At 45.1% G+C, this 26,334-nt stretch overlaps 2 protein-coding genes across 2 annotated transcripts in view; one reads left to right on the plus strand and one right to left on the minus strand.

Annotated features, from left to right (window-relative positions):
• Window positions 1-9,387: 9,387 nt before the first annotated feature.
• LOC121549358 (muscarinic acetylcholine receptor M5-like) lies at window positions 9,388-10,875 on the minus strand. Its single transcript, XM_041861209.2, has one exon. The coding sequence runs from the start codon at window positions 10,858-10,860 to the stop codon at window positions 9,388-9,390; it is 1,473 nt and encodes a 490-aa protein (XP_041717143.1). The 5' UTR covers window positions 10,861-10,875.
• Window positions 10,876-11,418: 543 nt separating this feature from the next.
• Window positions 11,419-26,334, plus strand: part of aven (apoptosis, caspase activation inhibitor) — a 55,676-nt gene continuing 40,760 nt past the window's right edge. The window contains exons 1-2 of the mRNA XM_041860007.1: window positions 11,419-11,658; window positions 18,182-18,356. Coding sequence (XP_041715941.1) covers window positions 11,425-11,658; window positions 18,182-18,356 — 409 coding nt within the window. The 5' untranslated portion in view covers window positions 11,419-11,424. The remainder of the gene's footprint in view (window positions 11,659-18,181; window positions 18,357-26,334) is intronic.

Consider the following 26,334-nt stretch of genomic DNA (forward strand, 5'->3'; position numbering starts at 1 on the left):
TCACTCAGTCAGATAGGCTCACCTCACCATGAGTCACTCAGTCAGATAGGCTCGCCTCACCATGAGTCACTCAGTCAGATAGGCTCGCCTCAGTCAGATTGCTGTCCTCTAGGTGGGTGTTCCTTTGTTCTCTGTAACACTCCTGGCACGTAGGGTGTTTGAAATTAATAATGTCATTCACAGGAGAGATAATGTTGATGTGATCCAGAAACAGAACAGTCGTGATGGGTTAGCTTCTGTATCCCAGGGACCCATGAGCCGTATGAGTCACCTCCGATCACTGTCCCCTAGGTGGGTGTCATGGTGGTCTGGTGTCCCTTTGTCCTCTGAACACATCTTTGTACATAGACATGGTTTGAATCATTCATGTTCAATTTATAGTTAGACATGAATAATAATGCATAATGAAAGCAGTCTGCAGAATGTAGGGTCTTTCGTGGAAGATCTGTCATACCTTCAACATTCCCCCAAGCATTGTAAATAAAGCTTGTGTTAAAAGAACATTCAGAGGATCTCTAATGATATTTTTCAATTTGTATTATTTCACTGATCAGATCAAAGGTACACAAGCAGCATACTATCACACAATACACTACCACGGTCAACACTGATCCATTCACAATACACTAGCATAGTCAACACTGACCAAATTCACAATATACTAGCAAGGTCAACATTGATCCATTCATAATACACTAGCAAGGTCAACACTGATCCATTCACAATACACTACCACGGTCAACACTGACCAAATTCACAATATACTAGCAAGGTCAACATTGATCCATTCACAATACACTAGCAAGGTCAACACTGATCCATTCACAATACACTACCACGGTCAACACTGATCATTCACAATATACTAGCAAGGTCAACACAGATCCATTCACAATCCACTACAACTGTCAACACTGATCCATTCACAATACACTATCACGGTCAACACTGATCCATTCACAATATACTAGAAAGGTCAACACTGATCCATTCACAATATACTAGCAAGGTCAACACTGATCCATTCACAATATACTATCAAGGTCAACACTGACCCATTCACAATATTCTAGCAAGGTCAACACTGATCCATTCACAATGCAGTAGGAAGGTCAACACTGATCCATTCACAATACAGTAGCATGGTCAACACCGATCCATTCACAATACAGTAGCAATGTCAACACTGATCCATTCACAATATACTAGCAAGGTCAACACTGATCCATTCACAATATACTAGTAAGGTCAACACTGATCCATTCACAATATTCTAGCAAGGTCAACACTGATCCATTCACAATACAGTAGCAAGGTCAACACTGATCCATTCACAATATACTAGCAAGGTCAACACTGATCCATTCACAATATACTAGTAAGGTCAACACTGATCCATTCACAATATACTAGTAAGGTCAACACTGATCCATTCACAATATTCTAGTAAGGTCAACACTGATCCATTCACAATATACTATCAAGGTCAACACTGACCCATTCACAATATACTAGTAAGGTCAACACTGATCCATTCACAATATTCTAGCAAGGTCAACACTGATCCATTCACAATACAGTAGCAAGGTCAACGCTGATCTATTCACAATACAGTAGCAAGGTCAACACTGATCCATTCACAATACAGTAGCAATGTCAACACTGATCCATTCACAATATACTAGCAAGGTCAACACTGATCCATTCACAATACAGTAGCAAGGTTAACACTGATCCATTCACAATACAATAGAAATGTCAACACTGATCCATTCACAATATACTAGCAAGGTCAACACTGATCCATTCACAATATTCTAGCAAGGTCAACACTGATCCATTCACAATATACTAGCATGGTCAACACTGATCCATTCACAATACAGTAGCAAGGTCAACACTGATCCATTCACAATACAGTAGCAATGTCAACACTGATCCATTCACAATACAGTAGCAAGGTCAACGCTGATCCATTCACAATACAGTAGAAATGTCAACACTGTTCCATTCACAATACAGTAGAAATGTCAACACAGATCCATTCACAATACAGTAGAAATGTCAACACTGATCCATTCACAATACAGTAGCAAGGTCAACACTGATCCATTCACAATACAGTAGCAAGGTCAACACTGATCCATTCACAATACAGTAGCAAGGTCAACACTGATCCATTCACAATACAGTAGCAAAGTCAACACTGATCCATTCACAATACAAGTCTTTATCACAAGACCTCCGGACGAAACAAAGGCACATAGCTTATATAGGAATCATTTTACATTATGAGGGACGTGGTAGTGCAATAGTATACTGTGTAACTCATCCTCATTGGTGGATTTATGAGCACTAGTAACGACTGTGTTTTGAGCTAGCACATTTCCATTGCTATCCGTACAGTACAGTAACAGCAATGACTCTGTGAAATGTGATATTTGTAGCAGCTCTAACATTTGTAGGAGGATGATATTTTTTGTTGGAATGTGTTTACATGAATGTAAGCTGTTTCACCTGTGGCTGTGCCAAATACAGAGGTAATGAGTGAGGTGCCTGTTATGATAGTGCTGAAATGTGTATGTTCCAATGAGTTGGTGTCATGAACAATGTAGTTGAGGACTTGGTGGACTGTATATTCGGTAGGATTAGGTTTTACTTAGCACTAAGTGTTCTCTCCCAGGTGCTTGTAAGGGCACAGATGACAGACCGGTATGATTCCAGTTGAGGTTGTTTAATGATGTTGATTCACAGAGCAGTAATGGCACAGCGCAGCGCAGCACAGTGTATGGCCTGACAATTGTGTTAACCAAGAGTTTGTGTGTGGTTATTTCTGAAGGACGCACACTGGCCTTGGCTAAAACAAATCATTCTAACTAAAGGTAATCACAGGAGATGGCTGGAACTCAAAACATAGAATTTTTCAATTTAAATTATTATACAAAATTCTTGCTACCAATAGAATGTTATTTATATGGGGGATACAATCTTCCCAGCTCTGCAGATTTTGCTACGAAGAGACAGAATCATTAGATCATTTGTTTTGGTACTGTCCATTTGTAGCTTGTTTTTGGTCACAGGTCCAGGAATGGCTGAAGGATTGCAATATTTACCTGGAGCTAACCCTGCAGATAGCACTACTGGGTGATCTGAAAAGTCATAGACAATCGATCAATAATATAATAATAATTTTAGCAAAAATGTTTATTTTCAATTTACAATCTGTAGAGACAATGAGAATAGAAGGGTTCAGAACTTTTGTGAAACATCACAGTACAGTTGAAAAATATATGGCAAATTAAAATCCAATATGGATGGTGTTAAGAGATAGATGGGAGGTGTTGAATGGAGCTGAAGGATGGGACTAATAACAACTAACAACAACTAATCACAACAAGATAACTAATGTAAAGCATACTGTGTCCATAATAAGTATATAGGTTATAGGTTGAGAGATTTTGTGAAAGAGCACAGTTAGAAAGATATGGCATATAGAAGCAAACTGGATGGACATCATAAAAATGAACGGAGAGGTTGAGGGTAGAGGAAGTTCAGGAGTAAAACCAAACAAAATAGAATTATTGTGAAATTGACTGTGTCCATAAAATGTATATAGTATGTATAAGCTGGAAGTAGAGGCCTAAGCATTGTTGTTCACTAGTTTACGCCAATTAGGGAAGGGGTGGTGGGGTTGGAAAGGAATAAAGGGAAAAAAATATATATATATACACAGTGGGGAGAACAAGTATTTGATACACTGCCGATTTTGCAGGTTTTCCTACTTACAAAGCATTTAGAGGTCTGTAATTTTAATCATAGGTATACTTCAACTGTGAGAGACGGAATCAAAAAAAATCCAGAAAATCACATTGTATGATTTTTAAGTAATTAATTTGAGTTTTATTGCATGACATAAGTATTTGATCACCTACCAACCAGTAAGAATTCCGGCTCTCACAGACCTATTCGTTTTTCTTTAAGAAGCCCTCCTGTTCTCCACTCATTACCTGTATTAACTGCACCTGTTTGAACTCGTTACCTGTATAAAAGACACCTGTCCACACACTCAATCAAACAGACTCCAACCTCTCCACAATGGCCAAGACTAGAGAGCTGTGTAAGGACATCAGGGATAAAATTGTAGACCTGCACAAGGCTGAGATGGGCTACAGGACAATAGGCAAGCAGCTTGGTGAGAAGGCAACAACTGTTGGCGCAATTATTAGAAAATGGAAGAAGTTCAAGATGACGGTCAATCACCCTCAGTCTGGGGCTCCATGCAAGATCTCACCTCGTGGGGCATCAATGATCATGAGGAAGGTGAGGGATCAGCCCAGAACTACACGGCAGGACCTGGTCAATGACCTGAAGAGAGCTGGGACCACAGTCTCAAAGAAAACCATTAGTAACACACTACGCCGTCATGGATTAAAATCCTGCAGCGCACGCAAAGGTCCCCCTGCTCAAGCCAGCGCATGTCCAGGCCCGTCTGAAGTTTGCCAATGACCATCTGGATGATCCAGAGGAGGAATGGGAGAAGGTCATGTGGTCTGATGAGACAAAAATAGAGCTTTTTGGTCTAAACTCCACTCGCCGTGTTTGGAGGAAGAAGAAGGATGAGTACAACCCCAAGAACACCATCCCAACCGTGAAGCATGGAGGTGGGAAACATAATTCTTTGGGGATGCTTTTCTGCAAAGGGGACAGGACGACTGCACCGTATTGAGAGGAGGATGGATGGGGCCAAGTATCGCGAGATCTTGGCCAACAACCTCCTTCCCTCAGTAAGAGCATTGAAGATGGGTCGTGGCTGGGTCTTCCAGCATGACAACGACCCGAAACACACAGCCAGGGCAACTAAGGAGTGGCTCCGTAAGAAGCATCTCAAGGTCCTGGAGTGGCCTAGCCAGTCTCCAGACCTGAACCCAATAGAAAATCTTTGGAGAGAGCTGAAAGTCCGTATTGCCCAGCGACAGCCCCGAAACCTGAAGGATCTGGAGAAGGTCTGTATGGAGGAGTGGGCCAAAATCCATGCTGCAGTGTGTGCAAACCTGGTCAAGACCTACAGGAAACATATGATCTCTGTAATTGCAAACAAAGGTTTCTGTACCAAATATGAAGTTCTGCTTTTCTGATGTATCAAATACTTACAGTGGGGGAAAAAAGTATTTAGTCAGCCACCAATTGTGCAAGTTCTCCCACTTAAAAAGATAAGAGAGGCCTGTAATTTTCATCATAGGTACACGTCAACTATGACAGACAAATTGAGGAAAAAAAATCCAGAAAATCACATTGTAGGATTTTTAATGAATTTATTTGCAAATTATGGTGGAAAATAAGTATTTGGTCACCTACAAACAAGCAAGATTTCTGGCTCTCACAGACCTGTAACTTCTTCTTTAAGAGGCTCCTCTGTCCTCCACTCGTTACCTGTATTAATTGGCACCTGTTTGAACTTGTTATCAGTATAAAATACACCTGTCCACAACCTCAAACAGTCACACTCCAAACTCCACTATGGCCAAGACCAAAGAGCTGTCAAAGGACACTAGAAACAAAACTGTAGACCTGCACCAGGCTGGGAAGACTGAATCTGCAATAGGTAAGCAGCTTGGTTTGAAGAAATCAACTGTGGGAGCAATTATTAGGAAATGGAAGACATACAAGACCACTGATAATCTCCCTCGATCTGGGGCTCCACGCAAGATCTCACCCCGTGGGGTCAAAATGATCACAAGAACGGTGAGCAAAAATCCCAGAACCACACGGGGGGACCTAGTGAATGACCTGCAGAGAGCTGGGACCAAAGTAACAAAGCCTACCATCAGTAACACACTACGCCGCCAGGGACTCAAATCCTGCAGTGCCAGACGTGTCCCCCTGCTTAAGCCAGTACATGTCCAGGCCCGTCTGAAGTTTGCTAGAGTGCATTTAGATGATCCAGAAGAGGATTGGGAGAATGTCATATGGTCAGATGAAACCAAAATAGAACTTTTTGGTAAAAACTCAACTCGTCGTGTTTGGAGGACAAAGAATGCTGAGTTGCATCTAAAGAACACCATACCTACTGTGAAGCATGGGGGTGGAAACATCATGCTTTGGGGCTGTTTTTCTGCAAAGGGACCAGGACGACTGATCCGTGTAAAGGAAAGAATGAATGGGGCCATGTATCGTGAGATTTTGAGTGAAAACCTCCTTCCATCAGCAAGGGCATTGAAGATGAAACGTGGCTGGGTCTTTCAGCATGACAATGATCCCAAACACACCGCCCAGGCAACGAAGGAGTGGCTTCGTAAGAAGCATTTCAAGGTCCTGGAGTGGCCTAGCCATTCTCCAGATCTCAACCCCATAGAAAATCTTTGGAGGGGAGTTGAAAGTCCGTGTTGCCCAGCGACAGCCCCAAAACATCACTGCTCTAGAGGAGATCTGCATGGAGGAATGGGCCAAAATACCAGCAACAGTGTGTGAAAACCTTGTGAAGACTTACAGAAAACGTTTGACCTGTGTCATTGCCAACAAAGGGTATATAACAAAGTATTGAGAAACTTTTGTTATTGACCAAATACTTATTTTCCACCATAATTTGCAAATAAATTCATAAAAAATCCTACAATGTGATTTTCTGGATTTTTTTTCCTAATTTTGTCTGTCATAGTTGACGTGTACCTATGATGAAAATTACAGGCCTCTCTCATCTTTTTAAGTGGGAGAACTTGCACAATTGGTGGCTGACTAAATACTTTTTTTCCTCACTGTATGTCATGCAATAAAATGCAAATTAATTACTTACAAATCATACAATGTGATTTTCTGGATTTTTGTTTTAGATTCCGTCTCTCACAGTTGAAGTGTACCTATGATACAAATTACAGACCTCTACATGCTTTGTAAGTAGGAAAAGCTGCAAAATCAGCAGTGTATCAAATACTTGTTCTCCCCACTGTATATATTTGCGAGAAAAAAAACATATGGGCGATGGAAGTGATGCAGACAATTACATTGATGGAAGTTACAATCTATCTCTACCCCCCCAAAAAAAATAATTCTGAAGGACGCACACTGGCCTTGGCTAAAACAAAGAATGCTAACTAAAGGTAATCGCAGAAGATTGTTGGAACTTATCACGGCTTGTGTACTTTCTCTAGTTACTTCCTTCTCCTCAGTTAGAGATCGCCCAGCATGCTGTGCTCCACATCACCGGTGGGCGGAGCTACAGCTCTCCTATGATGAACTAATATTTACTCTCAATAGTCTTTCGTACATCCAATCTCCTAAAGGCTTCTAATTTCCATAACACCGAAACTGCAAACCAGCATAACAACCTGTAAACATTGTATAATATTAGCTCTTGATAGCAAGATCAATCCACTTCGATTGAAATAACACGTCTAAAATGGCACTCTCAATAATAAATATAACATTCACAAAACAACCAGAAACGCACAAGTCAATATACAGTAGATACAACTATACGTATAATCTTTACAAAAACCCAGAAGAAATCAGGAAAATGCTTTCCTTTATACGGTGCACCAAACATCACACATGTTGAAATGTGTAATATATTCAATATGTGCATTACATTAGAATGACTGTGTACAGTGGGTATAGAAAGTCTCCACCCCCTTTCAAAATGTTCACTTTTGTGACAGCCTGAAATGAAAACACATTAAATCAGACTTTTTACGGCTTTATTTACACACAGTAACCCACAATATCCAAGTGAAAAACAATATCTAAAAATCTCTGAAAATGTATTACAATTAAAACAGTAAAATACCCTATTTGGATAAGTGAACACCCTCCCTTAGAATTGCAATAGCAAACTTGCTGAGGGATAACCAACCACCTTCCAGATAAAAAAATCAAGCTAATTGGCTTCCATCTGTGATCAATTGTAGTGACTTTGATTAGTTCAGAATAAAAGCAGTTGTTCATAGAGGACTCTACTGCTTAGCAGTGCAATTCAAAGCAAAGAATCCACTATGGGCGGAAAGGTACTTTCAAAAGATCTACGAGATAAAGTTGTGCAAAGGCACAAGTCAGGGGATGGATATAAAATATTTTAAAGGCTTTGTTTATCCCTCGGAGCACAGTTAAGACCATTATTAAGAAGTGGAAGGCGTATGGCACCACCCAGACCCTGCATAGATCAGGCCGTCCCTCCAAACTGGATGACCGGGCAAGGAGGAGACCGATCAGAGAGGCTACCAAGAAGCCAATGGCTACTTTGAAGGAGCTTCAGGCCTTTATGGCAAAGACTGGTCAATGTATGCATGTGACCACAATATCACAAGCGCTCCACAAATCTGGTCTCTATGGGAGGGTGGCAAGAAAATAAACACTCCTCAAAAAAGTCTACATCAAGTCTCGTTTGAGCTCTGCCAAAAAGCACATTGTAGATTCCGAGGCCAAGTGGCAAAAGGTGCTGTGGTCAGATGACACCAACAGTGAACTTTTTGGCCTGAACGCAAAACGATATGTCTGGCAAAAACCCAATACATCTTTCCACCCAAAGAACACCGTGACTACAGTAAAGCACGGCGGTGGCAGCATCCTGTTGTGGGGGTGTTTCCCTTCAGCAGGGACTGGAGCAATTGTCAGGAAAGAAGGGAAAATGGACAGTGCAAAATACCGACAGATTCTTGAGGAGAACCTGCAGCCCTCTGACAGGAAGTTGAAAAAGGGAAGATGGTTCACGTTTCAACATGACAATGACCCAAAGCACACCGCCAAAGCAACCGTACAGTGGCTGAAGGACAAGAAGGTGAATGTCCTTGAGTGACCTAGTCAGAGCCCCAACCCTAAATCCCATCGAGAATCTGTGGAATGACTTGAAGAGTGCAGTCCATGAGCGGTCACCAAGCAATTTGACTGAGCTTGAACAATTCTGCAAGGAAGAATGGGAAAATATTGCAGTCTAGATGTGCAAAGTTAGTAGAGACGTATTCAAAGAGACTCATGGCCGTAATTCAAGCAAAAGGTGGTTCCACCAAGTATTAACTCAGGGGTGTTCAGTTATCCAAATAGGGTATTTTACTCTTTACATTTGTATAAATTTTCAGAGTTTATGAGATTATTATTTTTCTCACTTTGATATTGTGGGTTACTGTGTATAAATAAAGCCGGAAAAAGTCTGATTTAATGTGTTTTCATTTCAGGCTGTCAGGCAACAAAAGGTGAACATTTTTGAAAGGGGACTTTCTATACCAACTCTACATCAGGGTTTCCCGAACTCGGTTCTGGGGCCCCCACTGGGTGCACATTTAGTTTTTAATACCATATGGGCCACATTTGCTAAACATATCTGCTGTACAAAAAGTCATTTTGGATAAAAGGGTCTGCTGCTGAATGCCCAAATATGCATATTCTATATTCCACACCACATCATGTCATCTTGCTGTTGATGGCCGGGTTCTGTCCGCACCAGTACAGCTTATCCTCCCCTCTCTTCTTCCTCCACTGACACATCAACAGCATCTTAAAGGTCTTCTGAAATGTCTTATTACACAATGCATAACACATGGGGTTGATGGTGCTGTTGACATAGCACAGCCAGTAGCCCAGGTGCCAGAGGGACACAGGGATACAGTCAGAACAGAAGGTGGAGATGAGCACCATGATGTTGTACGGCGTCCATGTTAGGATGAAGGCCAGGAGGATGGCACTGAGGGTCTGGGCAGCCTTCTTCTCCTTGATGAGGACCATCCTCTTCCTCTTGGTGATCTGGCTCTTCAGGGAGGGGTCCATGGGCTTGGGGGTGGGGGTGGTGGAGGAGGATGGAGAGGAGTTCTGGTGGTGGTTCTGACCTATAAGGTCAGACTCAGAGGGACATGGAGGAGCTGTTTTGGGGTCTGTGTTGTTGGTGGTTTTGTCATTCTGAGGAGGGCTGCTGGTATCCTTCGAGATCAATTTGAACTTGTAGGAGATTCCCTTCTTGCTGGGTTTTTTCGGCGGTGGGGTGGCGGTCGGGAAATACTTGCCTTCTTCGTTATCACCGCAATCGGCGGCCGTCTGTCCGTTCTCTGTCTGACTTTGAACTTTACCTTTGGATGACCCCTGAGAGGTTGCCGCGGAAACGGAATGGTGAGTCTCCTCGGACGAGGTGTAGCTGTTGAAGGAGGTGATCTGGTCGGCTCGGGCCCAGGCCAGCTCATCCGACCGAGTTGTGGTCTTGGTGACGTTGCTCTGGTTGGACGAGGACCACGAGGCCTGGTTCCTCCTGTCCCTCCTGTCGTTGCTTGAGCCGAAACAGGACCGTAACAGAACCGTTTTCTGGGGTTCATTAGCAGTCTCTGGGTGATCAGATGTGGTGAGGCCCTGCAGCTCAGCCAGGTCCTTGGTGCGTTTCTCTGTCTCCTTGTAGATCCTACTGTAGAGGAGGGTCATGATGGAGACGGGGATGTAGAACGCAGCGATGGCCGTGCCGAACGTGATCACCGGCTCAGAGAAGAACTGGATCTGGCACTGGTCCGCCGAAACTGTCCTCTCGCCCGCAAAGTACTGCCAGCACAGGATCGGCGGCACCCAGAGGACAAATGAGACCAACCACGCTAAGCCAATCATAATAGCTGCTCTCTTTGGTGTCCTCTTGGCCCTATAGGTCAGCGGCCTTGTGATGGAGAAATATCTGTCGAAACTGATGACTAACAAGTTCATAACGGAGGCATTGCTGGCCACGTAATCCAGGGCTAACCAGAGGTCACAGGCTAGGTTCCCTAAGGACCAATAGCCCATTAGGATGTATGAGGTGTATAAGTTCATGGACACGGCTCCTATTATGAGGTCAGCGAAGGCTAAGCTGAGAAGGTAGTAGTTGTTGACTGTCTTTAGTTGACTGTTGACCTTGAACGACAGCATCACCAGAACATTGCCTACGACTGTTATCAGGCTGACGATGGCCGATACGGTCGCTATGGTGATGACCTCCCATAGGTTGTGTGGGACAGGCTGAATGTCTGATGTGTTGCCATCAAATGTTGAGTTTTGGATCTGGAGGTCCTCGACGTCCATTTTGTTGGTTCAGTGGCTGTCTAGCTATGTTACAGTGAGGAGATAGATAGGGAATTGTCTCTCTGTGGCTCCCCTGAAAGAAAAGAAAATACAAGGATAAGACACAATCTACTGTACATGTCGGTGGATCTTTCCAAATCAGTTTAGGCTTTGTAATTTGTCATATGATAAATGTTGATGACTGAAGTTTTCTGTTTGGTTTTAAGTATTTAAACATTCATTTGTCATTCATGTTTCTCATATCTTGGAGTCATTACATTTTGTGGTCATTCAATTATTAATCATTGTCAGGCGGAACCAATGACGCAGCCTGTTGAACGTTGCCTTTTCTCGGAGGACGATATTACATGTAACACCTATAGCTTTGTATTGGTGTTACACTCTAAACAGTACAATGCTCATTAGATAGCGATGGAGGGAAAACCGAACAGGGGTCGTCAAACAAGCTGGAAGAGAGGTGGAGGTGGAAGTGGAGGTGGAGGTGGAGGTGGAGGTGGAGGTGGAGGTGGCGGGGGAAGTGACAGCGGGAACTCGGGTGGTGAGCACAGGGTCCGGGGAAGAGGACGATATGGAACTGGAAGGGGAAAAAGGGATCATTATCGAGGCCGTGGCCGTGGCTGTCAACCTACCCCATCATTTGGAAGGGTGAGGAGCTGGTTAAAGTTCGGTCTAGCACACTCAAATAGCTGTTTATTAGCATCAGTTTATTAGCTATCTTAGTTAGCTGATATGTTGAACATCTCCGAAAAGTCTTTGAACAAAAATTGTCTAGCTATCGATCCAAGTGAAAGACGCATCATTGGAAGTAGTGGTGGGGAGTCGACTCCAACATAATCGATTCCTCAACTCCCATTTCTGGGTGTCTGGACTCCTAAGATTCAGTATTTTAGCACCATGGAAACTATACTGAACAGAAATATAAACGCAACAATTTCAAAGATTTTACTGAGTTACAGGTCATATGAGGGAATCAGTCAATTGAAATACATTTAATTAGGCCCTAATCTATTGATTTCACATAAATGGGAATACAGATATGCATCTGTTGGTCACAGATACCTTAAAATAAATTGGCCTCTGGATCTCGTCACGGTATTTCTGTGCATTTAAATTGCCATCGATAAAATGCAATTGTGTTCATTGTCTGTAGCTTATGCCTGCCCATACCATAACACCAATGCCACCATGGGGCACTCTGTTCACAATGTTGTTATCAGCAAATTGGTTGCCCACACAACGCCATACACGGGTCTGTGGTTGTGAGACCGGTTGGACGTTCTGCCAAATTCTCAAACGGCTTATGGTAGAGAAATTAACATTAAATTATCTGGCAACAGCTCTGGTGGACATTCCTGCAGTCAACATACCAATTGCACGCTCCCTCAAAACCTGAGACATCTGTGGCATTGTGTTGTGACAAAACGGCACATTTTAGTGGCCTTTTATTGTCCCCAGCACAAGGTGCACCTGTATAATGCTCATGCTGTTTATATATACAGTGGGGAGAACAAGTATTTGATACACTGCCGATTTTGCAGGTTTTCCTACTTACAAAGCATGTAGAGGTCTGTAATTTTTATCATAGCTACACTTCAACTGTGAGAGATGGAATCTAAAACAAAAATCCAGAAAATCACATTGTATGATTTTTAAGTAAAACATTTGCTTTTTATTGCATGACATAAGTATTTGATACATCAGAAAAGCAGAACTTAATATTTGGTACAGAAACCTTTGTTTGCAATTACAGAGATCATACGTTTCCTGTAGGTCTTGACCAGGTTTGCACACACTGCAGCAGGGATTTTGGCCCACTCCACCACCTACAGACCTTCTCCAGATCCTTCAGTTTTCGGGGCTGTCGCTGGGCAATACGGACTTTCAGTTCCCTCCAAAGATGTTCTATTGGGTTCAGGTCTGGATACTGGCTAGGCCACTCCAGGACCTTGAGATGCTTCTTACGGAGCCACTCCTTAGTTGCCCTGGCTGTGTGTTTCGGGTCGTTGTCATGCTGGAAGACCCAACCACGACCCATCTTCAATGCTCTTACTGAGGGAAGGAGGGTGTTGGCCAAGATTTCGCGATACATGGCCCCATCCATCCTCCACTCAATACGGTGCAGTCGTCCTGTCCCCTTTGCAGAAAAGCATCCCCAAAGAATGATGTTTCCACCTCCATGCTTCACGGTTGGGATGGTGTTCTTGGGGTTGTACTCATCCTTCTTCTTCCTCCAAACACGGCGAGTGGAGTTTAGACCAAAAAGCTCTATTTTTGTCTCATCAGACCACATGACCTTCTCCCATTCCTCCTCTGGATCATCCAGATGGTCATTGGCAAACTTCAGATGGGCCTGGACAAGCGCTGGCTTGAGCAGGGGGACCTTGCGTGCATTGCAGGAATTTAATCCATGACGGCGTAGTGTGTTACTAATGGTTTTCTTTGAGACTGTGGTCCCAGCTCTCTTCAGGTCATTGACCAGGTCCTGCCGTGTAGTTCTGGGCTGATCCCTCACCTTCCTCATGATCATTGATGCCCCACGAGGTGAGATCTTGCATGGAGCCCCAGACCGAGGGTGATTGACCGTCATCTTGAACTTCTTCCATTTTCGAATAATTGCGTCAACAGTTGTTGCCTTCTCACCAAGCTGCTTGCCTATTGTCCTGTAGCCCATCCCAGCCTTGTGCAGGTCTACAATTTTATCACTGATGTCCTTACACAGCTCTCTGGTCTTGGCCATTGTGGAGAGGTTGGAGTCTGTTTGATTGAGTGTGTGGACAGGTGTCTTTTATACAGGTAACGAGTTCAAACAGGTGCAGTTAATACAGGTAATGAGTGGAGAACAGGAGGGCTTCTTAAAGTAAAACTAACAGATCTGTGAGAGCAGGAATTCTTACTTGCAATAAAATGCAAATTAATTACTTAAAAATCATACAATGTGATTTTCTGGATTTTTGTTTTATATTCCGTCTCTCACAGTTGAAGTGTACCTATGTTAAAAATTACAGACCTCTACATGCTTTGTAAGTAGGAAAACCTGCAAAATCGGCAGTGTATCAAATACTTGTTCTCCCCACTGTGTGTGTGTGTGTGTGTGTGTGTGTGTGTGTGTGTGTGTGTGTGTGTGTATATATATATATATATATATATATATATATATATATATATATATATATATATATATATATATATATATTGTGACGTCACGAGAGGCTACACAGCTTTTGCAGGGATTGCTCAAGTAGTGCAAGGAGACCAGGTTCAAACAAAACAAGGATTTTATTATAGGTCTTGGGAAATTAACGAAAATATAACAAAATTCTGTTCTCTTGTGGCTCTTTAAGGGTTAATAGTTCAGGGATGTCTCTTCCACATCCAAAGTCATAATTCTCACTCGCTCAGATAACTTTTCCCCAGCCTTACTGTAGTCCACGTTGCAGCTAGTGGCCAACCCAGCAAAAAAGTCCTTCCAAATGTCTCTCACGTCTTTCCACAGGTGCATATATCCAAAGGTGAGTATTTCCCAAAGGTAAGTATCTCCAAATCCTTATATTCCTCATGGAAGTGGACGTGCAGCACTCTTGTCCTCCAGAGAGCCCAGGTTGGAGACTGTGTCTCTTCCCTTCCCAAACCTTCAGCTCATCAGCTCCTGATTTGTTTCAGCTGCGTGGGAAGATTGGCCATAGAGGGGTGGAGTTCCCGACCATACCAGCAGATGGAGCCATAGCTGTCTGGGTTTGCAGCCATCTCAGGGGGATGTAACGTCCCTCCAAGACACAGCCTCTCGTGACATCACACATCCCCCTCCTCGGGACCGACGTCCTCGTCGGGGTAAAGGCAGCGAAGAAGGCATCACGCCGGGAGAGGGCGTCCGCATTGCCGTGGTGCTTGCCAGCCTGCTCTCTCTTCAACTCCTCCAACTCTAGGACCAGGGACTCAGCCTCCTGTTGTCTCTCCTTGAGTTTCTTACTGAACGCATCAGCCTTGGTTTTAGCAGAGTTTAGCTTCTGTTGAGCAGCTTTCAGTTCCTTCTCTCTCTCTGCCTCCGCATTCTTCATCTTGTTCTCCAACACCTTGTACTTCTCCTCTGCCTTCTTCTGGACCTCCTTACTACTGCGCAGGGTCTCCTCACACTCCTCGATGGTCCTGCGCAGCATCTCCAGCTCCTCCTGTTGCTTATGGAAGGAGCTCTGTTGGAGTTTAGCCTGGAGGATATCTAACTCTTCTGTCTTCATGTCTAACTGTTGCTTTAACAAACGATACCTCTCAGCGGTCCCCTTCAGACCAGACAGTTCTTTGTCCAGATTCTGTAGCTCTGTCTCTGTGTCGGTCTGGGCACCTGCCATCCCTATCAGAGCCCGGGCGGGAGTGAGTAATTCGGAGGATTGCACCGGAGCCTTCCCAGGATGAGTCTTGCCTCTCCGTTTCCGAGGTACTCGGGTTATCCTCTCCTGAGACTCTCTCCAGAGTGGGTAAAAGGCTGGGCAGTCTCGTCCCAATTAGGACAGGGACGGGGAGGGAATCAACCACCCCCCGCCGTCGTGTGTATGGTTCCCCGGGTGCTGGTCATTGTAAGTTCAGTAATGGGGTATTCTCTGGTGTCCCCATGGACACAGGAAACTGGGAGGACTTTCCCCGGGGTCAGACACGTTGGGCCCACCAAATCCTTACGCACCAGGGTGGCCCGGCTACCAGAATCCAGTAAGGCCTCCACATCATGGTGATTCACAGTTACCGGGCAGGTGGGGGGTCGATCTGGGCCGCCATCTACGACTCCCAAGAGCGAGGCAAAACGGTGTGTGGGTGCTGAGCTGGAGGACTCCGCAGTGGGCATAGGTTCATCGGCTGGTTTCCCACACTGCCAGGAGATATGTCCCATCTCCCCACACCGGTAACACTGTCGAGTTTCCCCCCTCCTGGTGTACTCTTCTTGGACCCGCCTGGTTTCTGGCTCCCCCTGGAGCCGGGATAAGTCCTGACGTGGCTGGGTTCGAGACCTTGGGGTCCTTTGGACGGGTTCTTCCCATTTGGGGTGGGGCCGCACTCCTGGGGTCTTTTCGGGAAGCATTCAGCATCTCCGCTGTGGCCTGGTACTTTTCCACAGCTTCCACGGTCAGATCAGCCGTGGTCAAGGCCTGTTGACTGATGAACCGTTTTGCCTCATAAGGCAGGGCGCGTGGGTAACGATCCACCACAACGGCCTCCACCACCGCCGCTGCCGTATTCCTCTGCGGATCCAGCCATTTCCTTGCGATTCGGACAAGTTCATGCATCTGCGCCCGAGGAGGTTGGTCTGGTTGGAAGGTCCAACTGTGAAAGCGCTGGGCCATACCAAACTTTGTGAGTCCATATCTGCTGAGGATCTCAGACTTCAGGGCATCATAGTCAGTAACCTGGTCAGGGCCCAGGTCCCGGACAGCATTCAGCGATTCCCCGGTTAGAAAGGGGGCTAACAGACCAACCCACTGTTGCTTGGGCCAGGCTTCCCTAGTGGCCGTGGCCTCAAATGCATGCAGGTATGCCTCAATGTCATCGGTAGCTCCCATCTTAGATATAAAGTCACTTGCCTTTATTGGGCGGGTATTTTGGACCACCCTCTGTCTCTGCAACTGCAATTCCTCTGCCTTCAGAAGGTTGGCTTTCTTTTGCTCCTCCAAGAGAGCCACGTTTGCTTGCATCTGGGCTTGCTGGCCAGCAACAAGGGCTTTCAATATGTCCTCCATTTCAGTCGGCAGGGAGCCTACGGCCAACTTGGAAAACTGGGTGATCAAACCTTCGGTATCCTCCTCTGACATGCACTATTAACGCTTGAGCGTGCCTGTATTCTCCACCATCTGTGACGTCACGAGAGGCTACACAGCTTTCAGCGGGATTGCTCCAAGTAGTGCAAGGAGACCAGGTTCAAACAAAACAAGGATTTTATTATAGGTCTTGGGAAATTAACGAAAATATAACAAAATTCTGTTCTCTTGTGGCTCTTTAAGGGTTAATAGTTCAGGGATGTCTCTTCCACATCCAAAGTCATAATTCTCACTCGCTCAGATAACTTTTCCCCAGCCTTACTGTAGTCCACGTTGCAGCTAGTGGCCAACCCAGCAAAAAGTCCTTCCAAATGTCTCTCACGTCTTTCCACAGGTGCATATATCCAAAGGTGAGTATTTCCCAAAGGTAAGTATCTCCAAATCCTTATATTCCTCATGGAAGTGGACGTGCAGCACTCTTGTCCTCCAGAGAGCCCAGGTTGGAGACTGTGTCTCTTCCCTTCCCAAACCTTCAGCTCATCAGCTCCTGATTTGTTTCAGCTGCGTGGGAAGATTGGCCATAGAGGGGTGGAGTTCCCGACCATACCAGCAGATGGAGCCATAGCTGTCTGGGTTTGCAGCCATCTCAGGGGGATGTAACGTCCCTCCAAGACACAGCCTCTCGTGACATCACAATATATATATAATGGTGTGTTTTGTATGTAAATATTATTAAAATGACCAGTGCTCAATGACCTAGAATAAAGTATATACATATGAAGTGGGTAAAACAGTATGTAAACATTATTTACATACTGACCAGTGGGCACCAGTCTCTAAGGTGCAGGATAGAGTACCGGGTGGTTGCCGGCTAGAAAAGTAACTAAGGCTAGTGATGGCTATTTAACAGTCTGATGTCCTGGAGATAGAAGCTGTTTGTCAGTCTCTCGGTCCCAGCTTTGATGCACCTGTACTGTCTCCGCCTTCTAGATGGTAGCGGGCTGAACAGGCAGTGGCTCGGGTGGCTGAGGTCCTTGATGATCTTGGCCTTCCTGTGACACCGGGTGCTGTAGATGTCCTGGAAGGCAGGCAGTGTGCCTGGTGTTGTGTGCAATGTTGTTAGTGTTGCTATGCACAGTGCCTGCCAAATGGCCAGTGATTGAGTGACACTACTCACCTCGGCTGGGATGTAAATATGTTGATTTTTTATTTTGGATCAACACATTTAATCCATTTAATTCAACATAATTTTCACACATGGAAAAAGTTGGAGACGGCCTTCAACTGTAAACTTTAGAGAACTCAACAAAAATACTATAGATGTGCACCTGTGTCAATGTCTTTTGTCATTCCATTGACAAATGTTGTGATCCCTTGATTTGTTTGAGATCGATGTCTCTATCCTACTGACTCTTCTGTTGATACTGCAGGACCAAGATGAAGGGAACAGGATGGATATGGAGGAGGATGAGGGGATGGAGGTTTTCACCAAGAGGAAATTGAAGTCTAACTGGGATCGTTACAAGGAGTCAGAGAAGGAGGAGTCTAGTGATGACACGCCCACTCAGAGAGGGACGGACTACCACGTCCTCCTCCAATCAGCAGGTAAGGAATGCATTACAGTTTCCTTTGAAATGGCCTTGGCCAGTGTGGTTCTGACAACATACTCAGCTCTGTCCTGACTGACAGTCATTCAGAATATTCTTGCTCGTCTTTGATGAACAGCGCTGTCAGTCAGGCTAGTCTTACAACTTGTGACAGTTTCAGAAGACGTGTGTCTGTCTGTCCGTATGTGGCCCATGCAGAGCAGAATAAATGTGGCAGACATTTGCTTGTGTTGGGAAGGCAGACAGGGGCATATCGTATTCCTTAGTGACAGCACTAGATTGGCTCATGCTTGGCGAATGAGAGGTAGTCCTTCTACTTAAGATGGGCATTAGTCATTGCTCTCCAATTCTAAATTATTGAGAAGCACTGTTTCACTGACACAGCATAGCCTCGATATTCTATCTCGATATTCTAGCCTCAATATTCTAGCCTCGATATTCTAGCCTCGATATTCTAGTCTCGATATTCTAGCCTCGATATTCTAGCCTCGATATTCTAGCCTCCATATTCTAGTCTCCATATTCTAGCCTCCATATTCTAGCCTCCATATTCTAGCCTCCATATTCTAGCCTCCATATTCTAGTCTCCATATTCTAGCCTCCATATTCTAGCCTCCATATTCTAGCCTCCATATTCTAGTCTCCATATTCTAGCCTCCATATTCTAGTCTCCATATTCTAGTCTCCATATTCTAGCCTCCATATTCTAGTCTCCATATTCTAGCCTCGATATTCTAGCCTCGATATTCTAGCTTCGATATTCTAGCCTAATTCAACTCCCTAAGATAACAAGTAGCACAAAGCAGGTGCATAACATGAATTATGTATCCTTTTATTTTGGGGTGAAAGAGTAGGTATATAATCTGTTGACATATTCATAGAAGGGCTGATGAAAAGAACGTAGTGCCTCTTTAAAAACGACATCATTTTCACTTTCCACCCAGACCAAACCCCAATACACCCTGTCTCACTTTTCAATGACCCTCTAATCTGTGTCTCCTCTCTGAATAGTGAGTTTTGTGGTGGCACCATTTTCCTCAGCTCTCCCCTGTTGTTTATCTGTGTTTTCTTCTCATTTTTATGAAGGTCCTGTCCTCAGAGTCCGCAGGGTGATTGATATTCATGAGGTTTATTTGTGTCATCTATTTCTGAGTAGAGGAGTAACCATGTGTAGAATTGCAGGAAACTAGCTTTAAAACAGAAAAAAAGGACAGCGGACCAAGAGGACAGCCTTTAACATTTCCGGTCAAAGATTTTAGACTCTTTCTCTCGTTCTCTCTGCCTCTCTCCCCTTCTCTCCCCCCTCCCCCTCTCTCCCTGCCCTCCCTCCCCCTCTCTCCCCCTCTATCTCCCCCCCTCTTTCTCCCTCTCAGTGTCAGAGGGTTACTTTGGTGATGTGTTGGCCTGGTGGCTTCTCTCCCTCTCAGTGTCAGAGGGTTACTTTGGTGATGTGTTGGCCTGGTGGCTTCTCTCCCTCTCAGTGTCAGAGGGTTACTTTGGTGATGTGTTGGCCTGGTGGCTTCTCTCTCTCTCAGTGTCAGAGGGTTACTTTGGTGATGTGTTGGCCTGGTGGCTTCTCTCCCTCTCAGTGTCAGAGGGTTACTTTGGTGATGTGTTGGCCTGGTGGCTTCTCTCCCTCTCAGTGTCAGAGGGTTACTTTGGTGATGTGTTGGCCTGGTGGCTTCTCTCCCTCTCAGTGTCAGAGGGTTACTTTGGTGATGTGTTGGCCTGGTGGCTTCTCTCCCTCTCAGTGTCAGAGGGTTACTTTGGTGATGTGTTGGCCTGGTGGCTTCTCTCCCTCTCAGTGTCAGAGGGTTACTTTGGTGATGTGTTGGCCTGGTGGCTTCTCTCCCTCTCAGTGTCAGAGGGTTACTTTGGTGATGTGTTGGCCTGGTGGCTTCTCTCCCTCTCAGTGTCAGAGGGTTACTTTGGTGATGTGTTGGCCTGGTGGCTTCTCTCCCTCTCAGTGTCAGAGGGTTACTTTGGTGATGTGTTGGCCTGGTGGCTTCTCTCACCTCTCAGAGGGTTACTTTGGTGATGTGTTGGCCTGGTGGCTTCTCTCCCTCTTCAGAGGGTTACTTTGGTGATGTGTTGGCCTGGTGGCTTCTCTCACCTCTCTCAGAGGGTTACTGTGGTGATGTGTTGGCCTGGTGGCTTCTCTCCCTCTCAGTGTCAGAGGGTTACTTTGGTGATGTGTTGGCCTGGTGGCTTCTCTCCCTCTCAGTGTCAGAGGGTTACTTTGGTGATGTGTTGGCCTGGTGGCTTCTCTCCCTCTCAGTGTCAGAGGGTTACTTTGGTGATGTGTTGGCCTGGTGGCTTCTCTCCCTCTCAGTGTCAGAGGGTTACTTTGGTGATGTGTTGGCCTGGTGGCTTCTCTCACCTCTCAGAGGGTTACTTTGGTGATGTGTTGGCCTGGTGGCTTCTCTCCCTCTCAGAGGGTTACTTTGGTGATGTGTTGGCCTGGTGGCTTCTCTCACCTCTCAGAGGGTTACTTTGGTGATGTGTTGGCCTGGTGGCTTCTCTCACCTCTCAGAGGGTTACTTTGGTGATGTGTTGGCCTGGTGGCTTCTCTCACCTCTCAGTGTCAGAGGGTTACTGTAGTGATGTGTTGGCCTGGTGGCTTCTCTCACCTCTCAGTGTCAGAGGGTTACTGTAGTGATGTGTTGGCCTGGTGGCTTCTCTCCCTCTCAGTGTCAGAGGGTTACTGTAGTGATGTGTTGGCCTGGTGGCTTCTCTCACCTCTCAGAGGGTTACTGTAGTGATGTGTTGGCCTGGTGGCTTCTCTCACCTCTCAGAGGGTTACTTTGGTGATGTGTTGGCCTGGTGGCTTCTCTCCCTCTCACGTCTCAGAGGGTTACTTTGGTGATGTGTTGGCCTGGTGGCTTCTCTCCCTCTCAGTGTCAGAGGGTTACTGTAGTGATGTGTTGGCCTGGTGGCTTCTCTCCCTCTCAGTGTCAGAGGGTTACTTTGGTGATGTGTTGGCCTGGTGGCTTCTCTCCCTCTCAGTGTCAGAGGGTTACTTTGGTGATGTGTTGGCCTGGTGGCTTCTCTCCCTCTCAGTGTCAGAGGGTTACTTTGGTGATGTGTTGGCCTGGTGGCTTCTCTCCCTCTCAGTGTCAGAGGGTTACTTTGGTGATGTGTTGGCCTGGTGGCTTCTCTCCCTCTCAGTGTCAGAGGGTTACTGTAGTGATGTGTTGGCCTGGTGGCTTCTCTCCCTCTCAGTGTCAGAGGGTTACTGTAGTGATGTGTTGGCCTGGTGGCTTCTCTCACCTCTCAGAGGGTTACTGTAGTGATGTGTTGGCCTGGTGGCCCCTCAGCAGCCGCTCTCCAGAGGACTCTTAATTGAACGTGGGCGGAAATGTGTTTACGAGGTGTTTTTCTGGGCAAAGAACGAGCCCCCCCTTCTTTCTCTCTCTCCCTCTCCCTCTCGCTCTCTCGCTCTCTCTCTCTCTCTCTCTCTCTCTCTCTCTCTCTCTCTCTCTCTCTCTCTCTCTCTCTCTCTCTCTTCCCCCTCTCTCTCTCTCTCTCTCTTCCCCCTCTCTCTCTCCCTCTCCCTCTCTCTCTCCCTCTCCCTCTCGCTCTCTCGCTCTCTCTCTCTTCTCCCCCCTCTCTCTCTCTCTTCTCCCCCCTCCCTGACTGGTGCCTGCTCTGTAACAGCTCTAGCTGTGTGGTCGTGCTGTAGCATGACCTAACTGTTGTACATCATAGGCGTTGGGTTGGAGTGAGTGTTGAAGTATCCTCTTGTGTTTATGTCGGGAGAACAGGACACACTGTGTCGGTACAGAGCAGATCACACTCCTTCAACTCTCATTCCCTATGCTTACACCCAACTTTTTACTATGTTCAATAAGTAGATTATACACTGAGTGAACAAAACATTAGGAACACCTTCCTAATATTGAGTTGCACCCCCTTTTGCCCTCAGAACAGCCTCAATTCATCGGGGCATGGACTCCACAAGGTGCGAAAGCGTTCCACAGGGATGCTGGCCCATGTTAATTCCAATGCTTCCAACAGTTGTGTCAAGTTGGCTGGATGTCCTTTGGGTGGTGGACCATTCTTGATACACACGGGAAACTGTTGAGCATGAAAAACCCAACAGCGTTGCACTTAAATATTTTGTCTTGCCCATTCACCCTCTGAATGGCACACATGCACAATCCATGTCTCAATTGTCTCAAGGCTTAAAAATCCTTCTTTAACCTGTCTCCTCCCCAATCTACACTGATTGAAGTGGATTTAACAAGTGACATCATAAGTAACGTAGGAACTAATGTCAACACTTATATTTATACTGAACAAAAATATAAACTTAACATGTAAAGTGTTGGTCCCATGTTTCATGAGCTGAAATAAAAGATCCCAGACATTTTCCATATGCACAAAAAGCTTATTTCTCGCAAATGTTGTGCACAAATTAGTTTACATCCCTGTTAGTGAGCATTTCTCATTTACCAAGATATTCCATCCACCTGACAGGTGTTGCATATCAAGAACCTGATAAAACAGCATGATCATTACACTGGTGCTGGGGACAATAAAAGGCCACTCTAAAATGTGCGGTTTTGTCACACAACACAATGCCACAGATGTCTCAAGTTTTGAGGGAGTGTGCAATTGGCATGCTGACTGCAGGAATGTCCACCAGAGCTGTTGCCAAATAATTGAATGTTCATTTGTCTACCATAAGCTGCCTTCAACGTCATTTTAGAGAATTTGGCAGTATGTCCAACCGGCCTCACAACTGCAGACCACGTGTAACCACGCCAGCCCTGGACCTCCACCTCCGGCTTCTTCACCTGCGGGATCGTCTGAGACCAGCCACCCGGACAACTGATGAAACTGTGGGTTTGCACAACCGAATAATTTCTGCACAAACTGTCAGAAACCGTCTCAGGGAAGCTCATCTGCGTGCTCGTCGTCCTCAGCAGGGTCTTGACCTTAATGCAGTTCGGCATCGTAACCAGCTTCAATGGGCAAATGCTCACCTTCGATGGCCACTGGCACACTGGTGAAGTGTGCTCTTCACAGATGAATCCCGGTTTCAACTGTACCGGGCAAATGGCAGACTGCGTACCCCATGGTGGCGGTGGTGTTATGGCATGGGTAGGCATAAGCTACGGACAACGACCACAATTGCATTTTATCTATAGCAATTTAATGAACAGAGATACCATGACGAGATCCTGAGGCCCATTGTTGTGCCATTCATCCGCCGCCATCACGTCATGTTTCAGCATGATAATGCACGGCCCCATGTCATGAAGCTGAAAATGTCCCAGTTCTTTCATGCCCTGCATACTCACCAGACAATGTCACCCATTTAGCATGTTTGGGATGCTCTGGATCGACGTGTACGTCAGCATGTTCCAGTTCCCGTCAATATCCAGCAACTTTACACAGCCATTGAAGGAGTGGGACAACATTCCACAGGCCACAATCAACAGCCTGATCAACTTCATGCGAAGGAGATGTGTCGCTCTGCATGAGGCAAAAGGTGGTCACACCAGACACTGACTGGTTTTCTGATCCACACGCCTACTTTTTTAAAAGGTATCTGTGACCAACAGATGCATATCTGTATTCCCAGTCATGTGAAATCCATAGATTAGGTCCTAATGAATTTATTTCAATTGAATGATTTCCTGATAAGAACTGTAACTCAGTAAAATCTTTGAAATTGTTGCATGTTGCGTTTATATTTTTGTTCTGTGTAGTTTTGGATACATATTTCTGCCAAAAAATACACATATCTTTAAAATGTATGTTTATACTTGAATGAGAAGGGAGGATAAGGAAAGTTCACGGAAGTAACAAGTTAAAGGTAGACCTATCAATTAGTGTTTTTACTGATATCAAATCGGTAACAGAATTTCCGAAAAATTGGTAACGGAATTTCTGCAAATGAATTGGCCACAATGGGGAAATCATTGTAGCCACAAACGACAGTTGGGTTCAGAAATTTGGACAGCATAGCATAGCATAGCACAGCATAGTACAGTACAGTACACCACAGTACACCACAGTAAAGAAAAGTATAATACAGTACTGTAGAGTACAGTTCAATACAGTACACAGTAGAGCACACTAGAGTGGAGTACACTACTGTACTGAACTATACTCTACTCTACTAAACTCTACTGTGCTGTACTTTGATGTCCAAACTTGTGAATCATAGACATCTATGATTGGTTCAGATTTGGTCCCGGACCAACCAAATTTGGTATTGTCTGGGGGCAGAGCTCATTAAAATAATAGCCACTGTGTAGAACGATACCCAAATATGCTAAGGAGGATATTGCATATTTATACCTTTTTGTGTACCTATTCAGGATACTTCACCGTGAAGAGAATGACGTTCATATCCATAATTGTGCATTTCTGTGTAGTACAGATCAGGGACCCATGATGAAATTCCGTTACCACAATTCCGTTACCGGGTGTAAAGCCACTTCACTTACTTTAGTTCAATAACCAAAACAGACTTTTTCAAGTCAATGTGTCATGTCATAGCTGACATTCCATTCTTTCTGCATACATCGTTGAATGTTAATTCCGAGCAGATATTTAAGAGTTTTTGGAAAAAAACGTGGACATAGAAACTTTGGAATGAAATGTTCGACGAGCAGGTGTCCACATACTTTTGGTCATGTAGTGTACCTAAAGCCACCAAGAGCTCTATTCAATCCATATCGCGGAAGTTCAGCATTACAGCGTGATTGAAAGGTAAAGGGAATGTTCCGGTGTTAGCGAAGACTACATTCAAGGTAAACACTGCATATGTCTGCGGAATGGGAAATGACCTTTACATTTCAGCGATACAGATTGAATAGAGCCCTTACTGAGTACGAATAAAATAGTGAATATAAACATGACAATACTAAAAGAAAAGTGCATTACAACAAAGCCGCATGATCAATAATACAAGGAGAAAAATCAACAACAGCGACATTTCAATCCCAACCGACAGCAATGTACAGTGAAGGAAAAAAGTATTTGATCCCCTGCTGATTTTGTACGTTAGCCCACTGACAAAGAAATTATCAGTCTATAATTTTAATGGTACGTTTATTTGAACAGTGAGAGACAGAATAACAACAACAAAATCCAGAAAAACGCATGTCATAAATGTTATAAATTGATTTGCATTTTAATGAGGGAAATAAGTATTTGACCCCCTCAGAAAGATTTCTGGCTCCCAGGTGTCTTTTATACAGGTAACGAGCTGAGATTAGGAGCACACTCTTAAAGGGAGTGCTCCTAATCTCAGCTTGTTACCTGTATAAAAGACACCTGTCCACAGACTCAATCAATCAATCAGCTTCCAAACTCTCCACCATGGCCAAGACCAAAGAGCTCTCCAAGGCTGGAATGGGCTACAAGACCATCGCCAAGCAGCTTGGTGAGAAGGTGACAACAGTTGGTGTGATTATACGCAAATGGAAGAAACACAAAATAACTGTCAATCTCCCTCGGCCTGGGGCTCCATGCAAGATCTCACCTCGTGGAGTTGCAATGATCATGAGAACGGTGAGGAATCAGCCCAGAACTACACGGGAGGATCTTGTCAATGATCTCAAGGCAGCTGGGACCATAGTCACCAAGAAAACAATTGGTAACACACTACGCCGTGAAGGACTGAAATCCTGCAGCGCCCACAAGGTCCCCCTGCTCAAGAAAGCACATATACATGTCTGAAGTTTGCCAATGAACATCTGAATGATTCAGAGGAGAACTGGGTGAAAGTGTTGTGGTCAGATGAGACCAAAATAGAGCTCTTTGGCATCAACTCAAATCGCCGTGTTTTGAGGAGGAGGAATGCTGCCTATGACCCCAAGAACACCATCCCCACCATCAAACATGGAGGAGGAAACATTATGCTTTGGGGGTGTTTTTCTGCTAAGGGGACAGGACAACTTCACCGCATCAAAGGGACGATGGACGGGGCCATGTACCGTCAAATCTTGGGTGAGAAC

The sequence above is a fragment of the Coregonus clupeaformis genome, chromosome 33 (assembly GCF_020615455.1).
Source record: "Coregonus clupeaformis isolate EN_2021a chromosome 33, ASM2061545v1, whole genome shotgun sequence".
Taxonomy (NCBI): domain Eukaryota; kingdom Metazoa; phylum Chordata; class Actinopteri; order Salmoniformes; family Salmonidae; genus Coregonus; species Coregonus clupeaformis.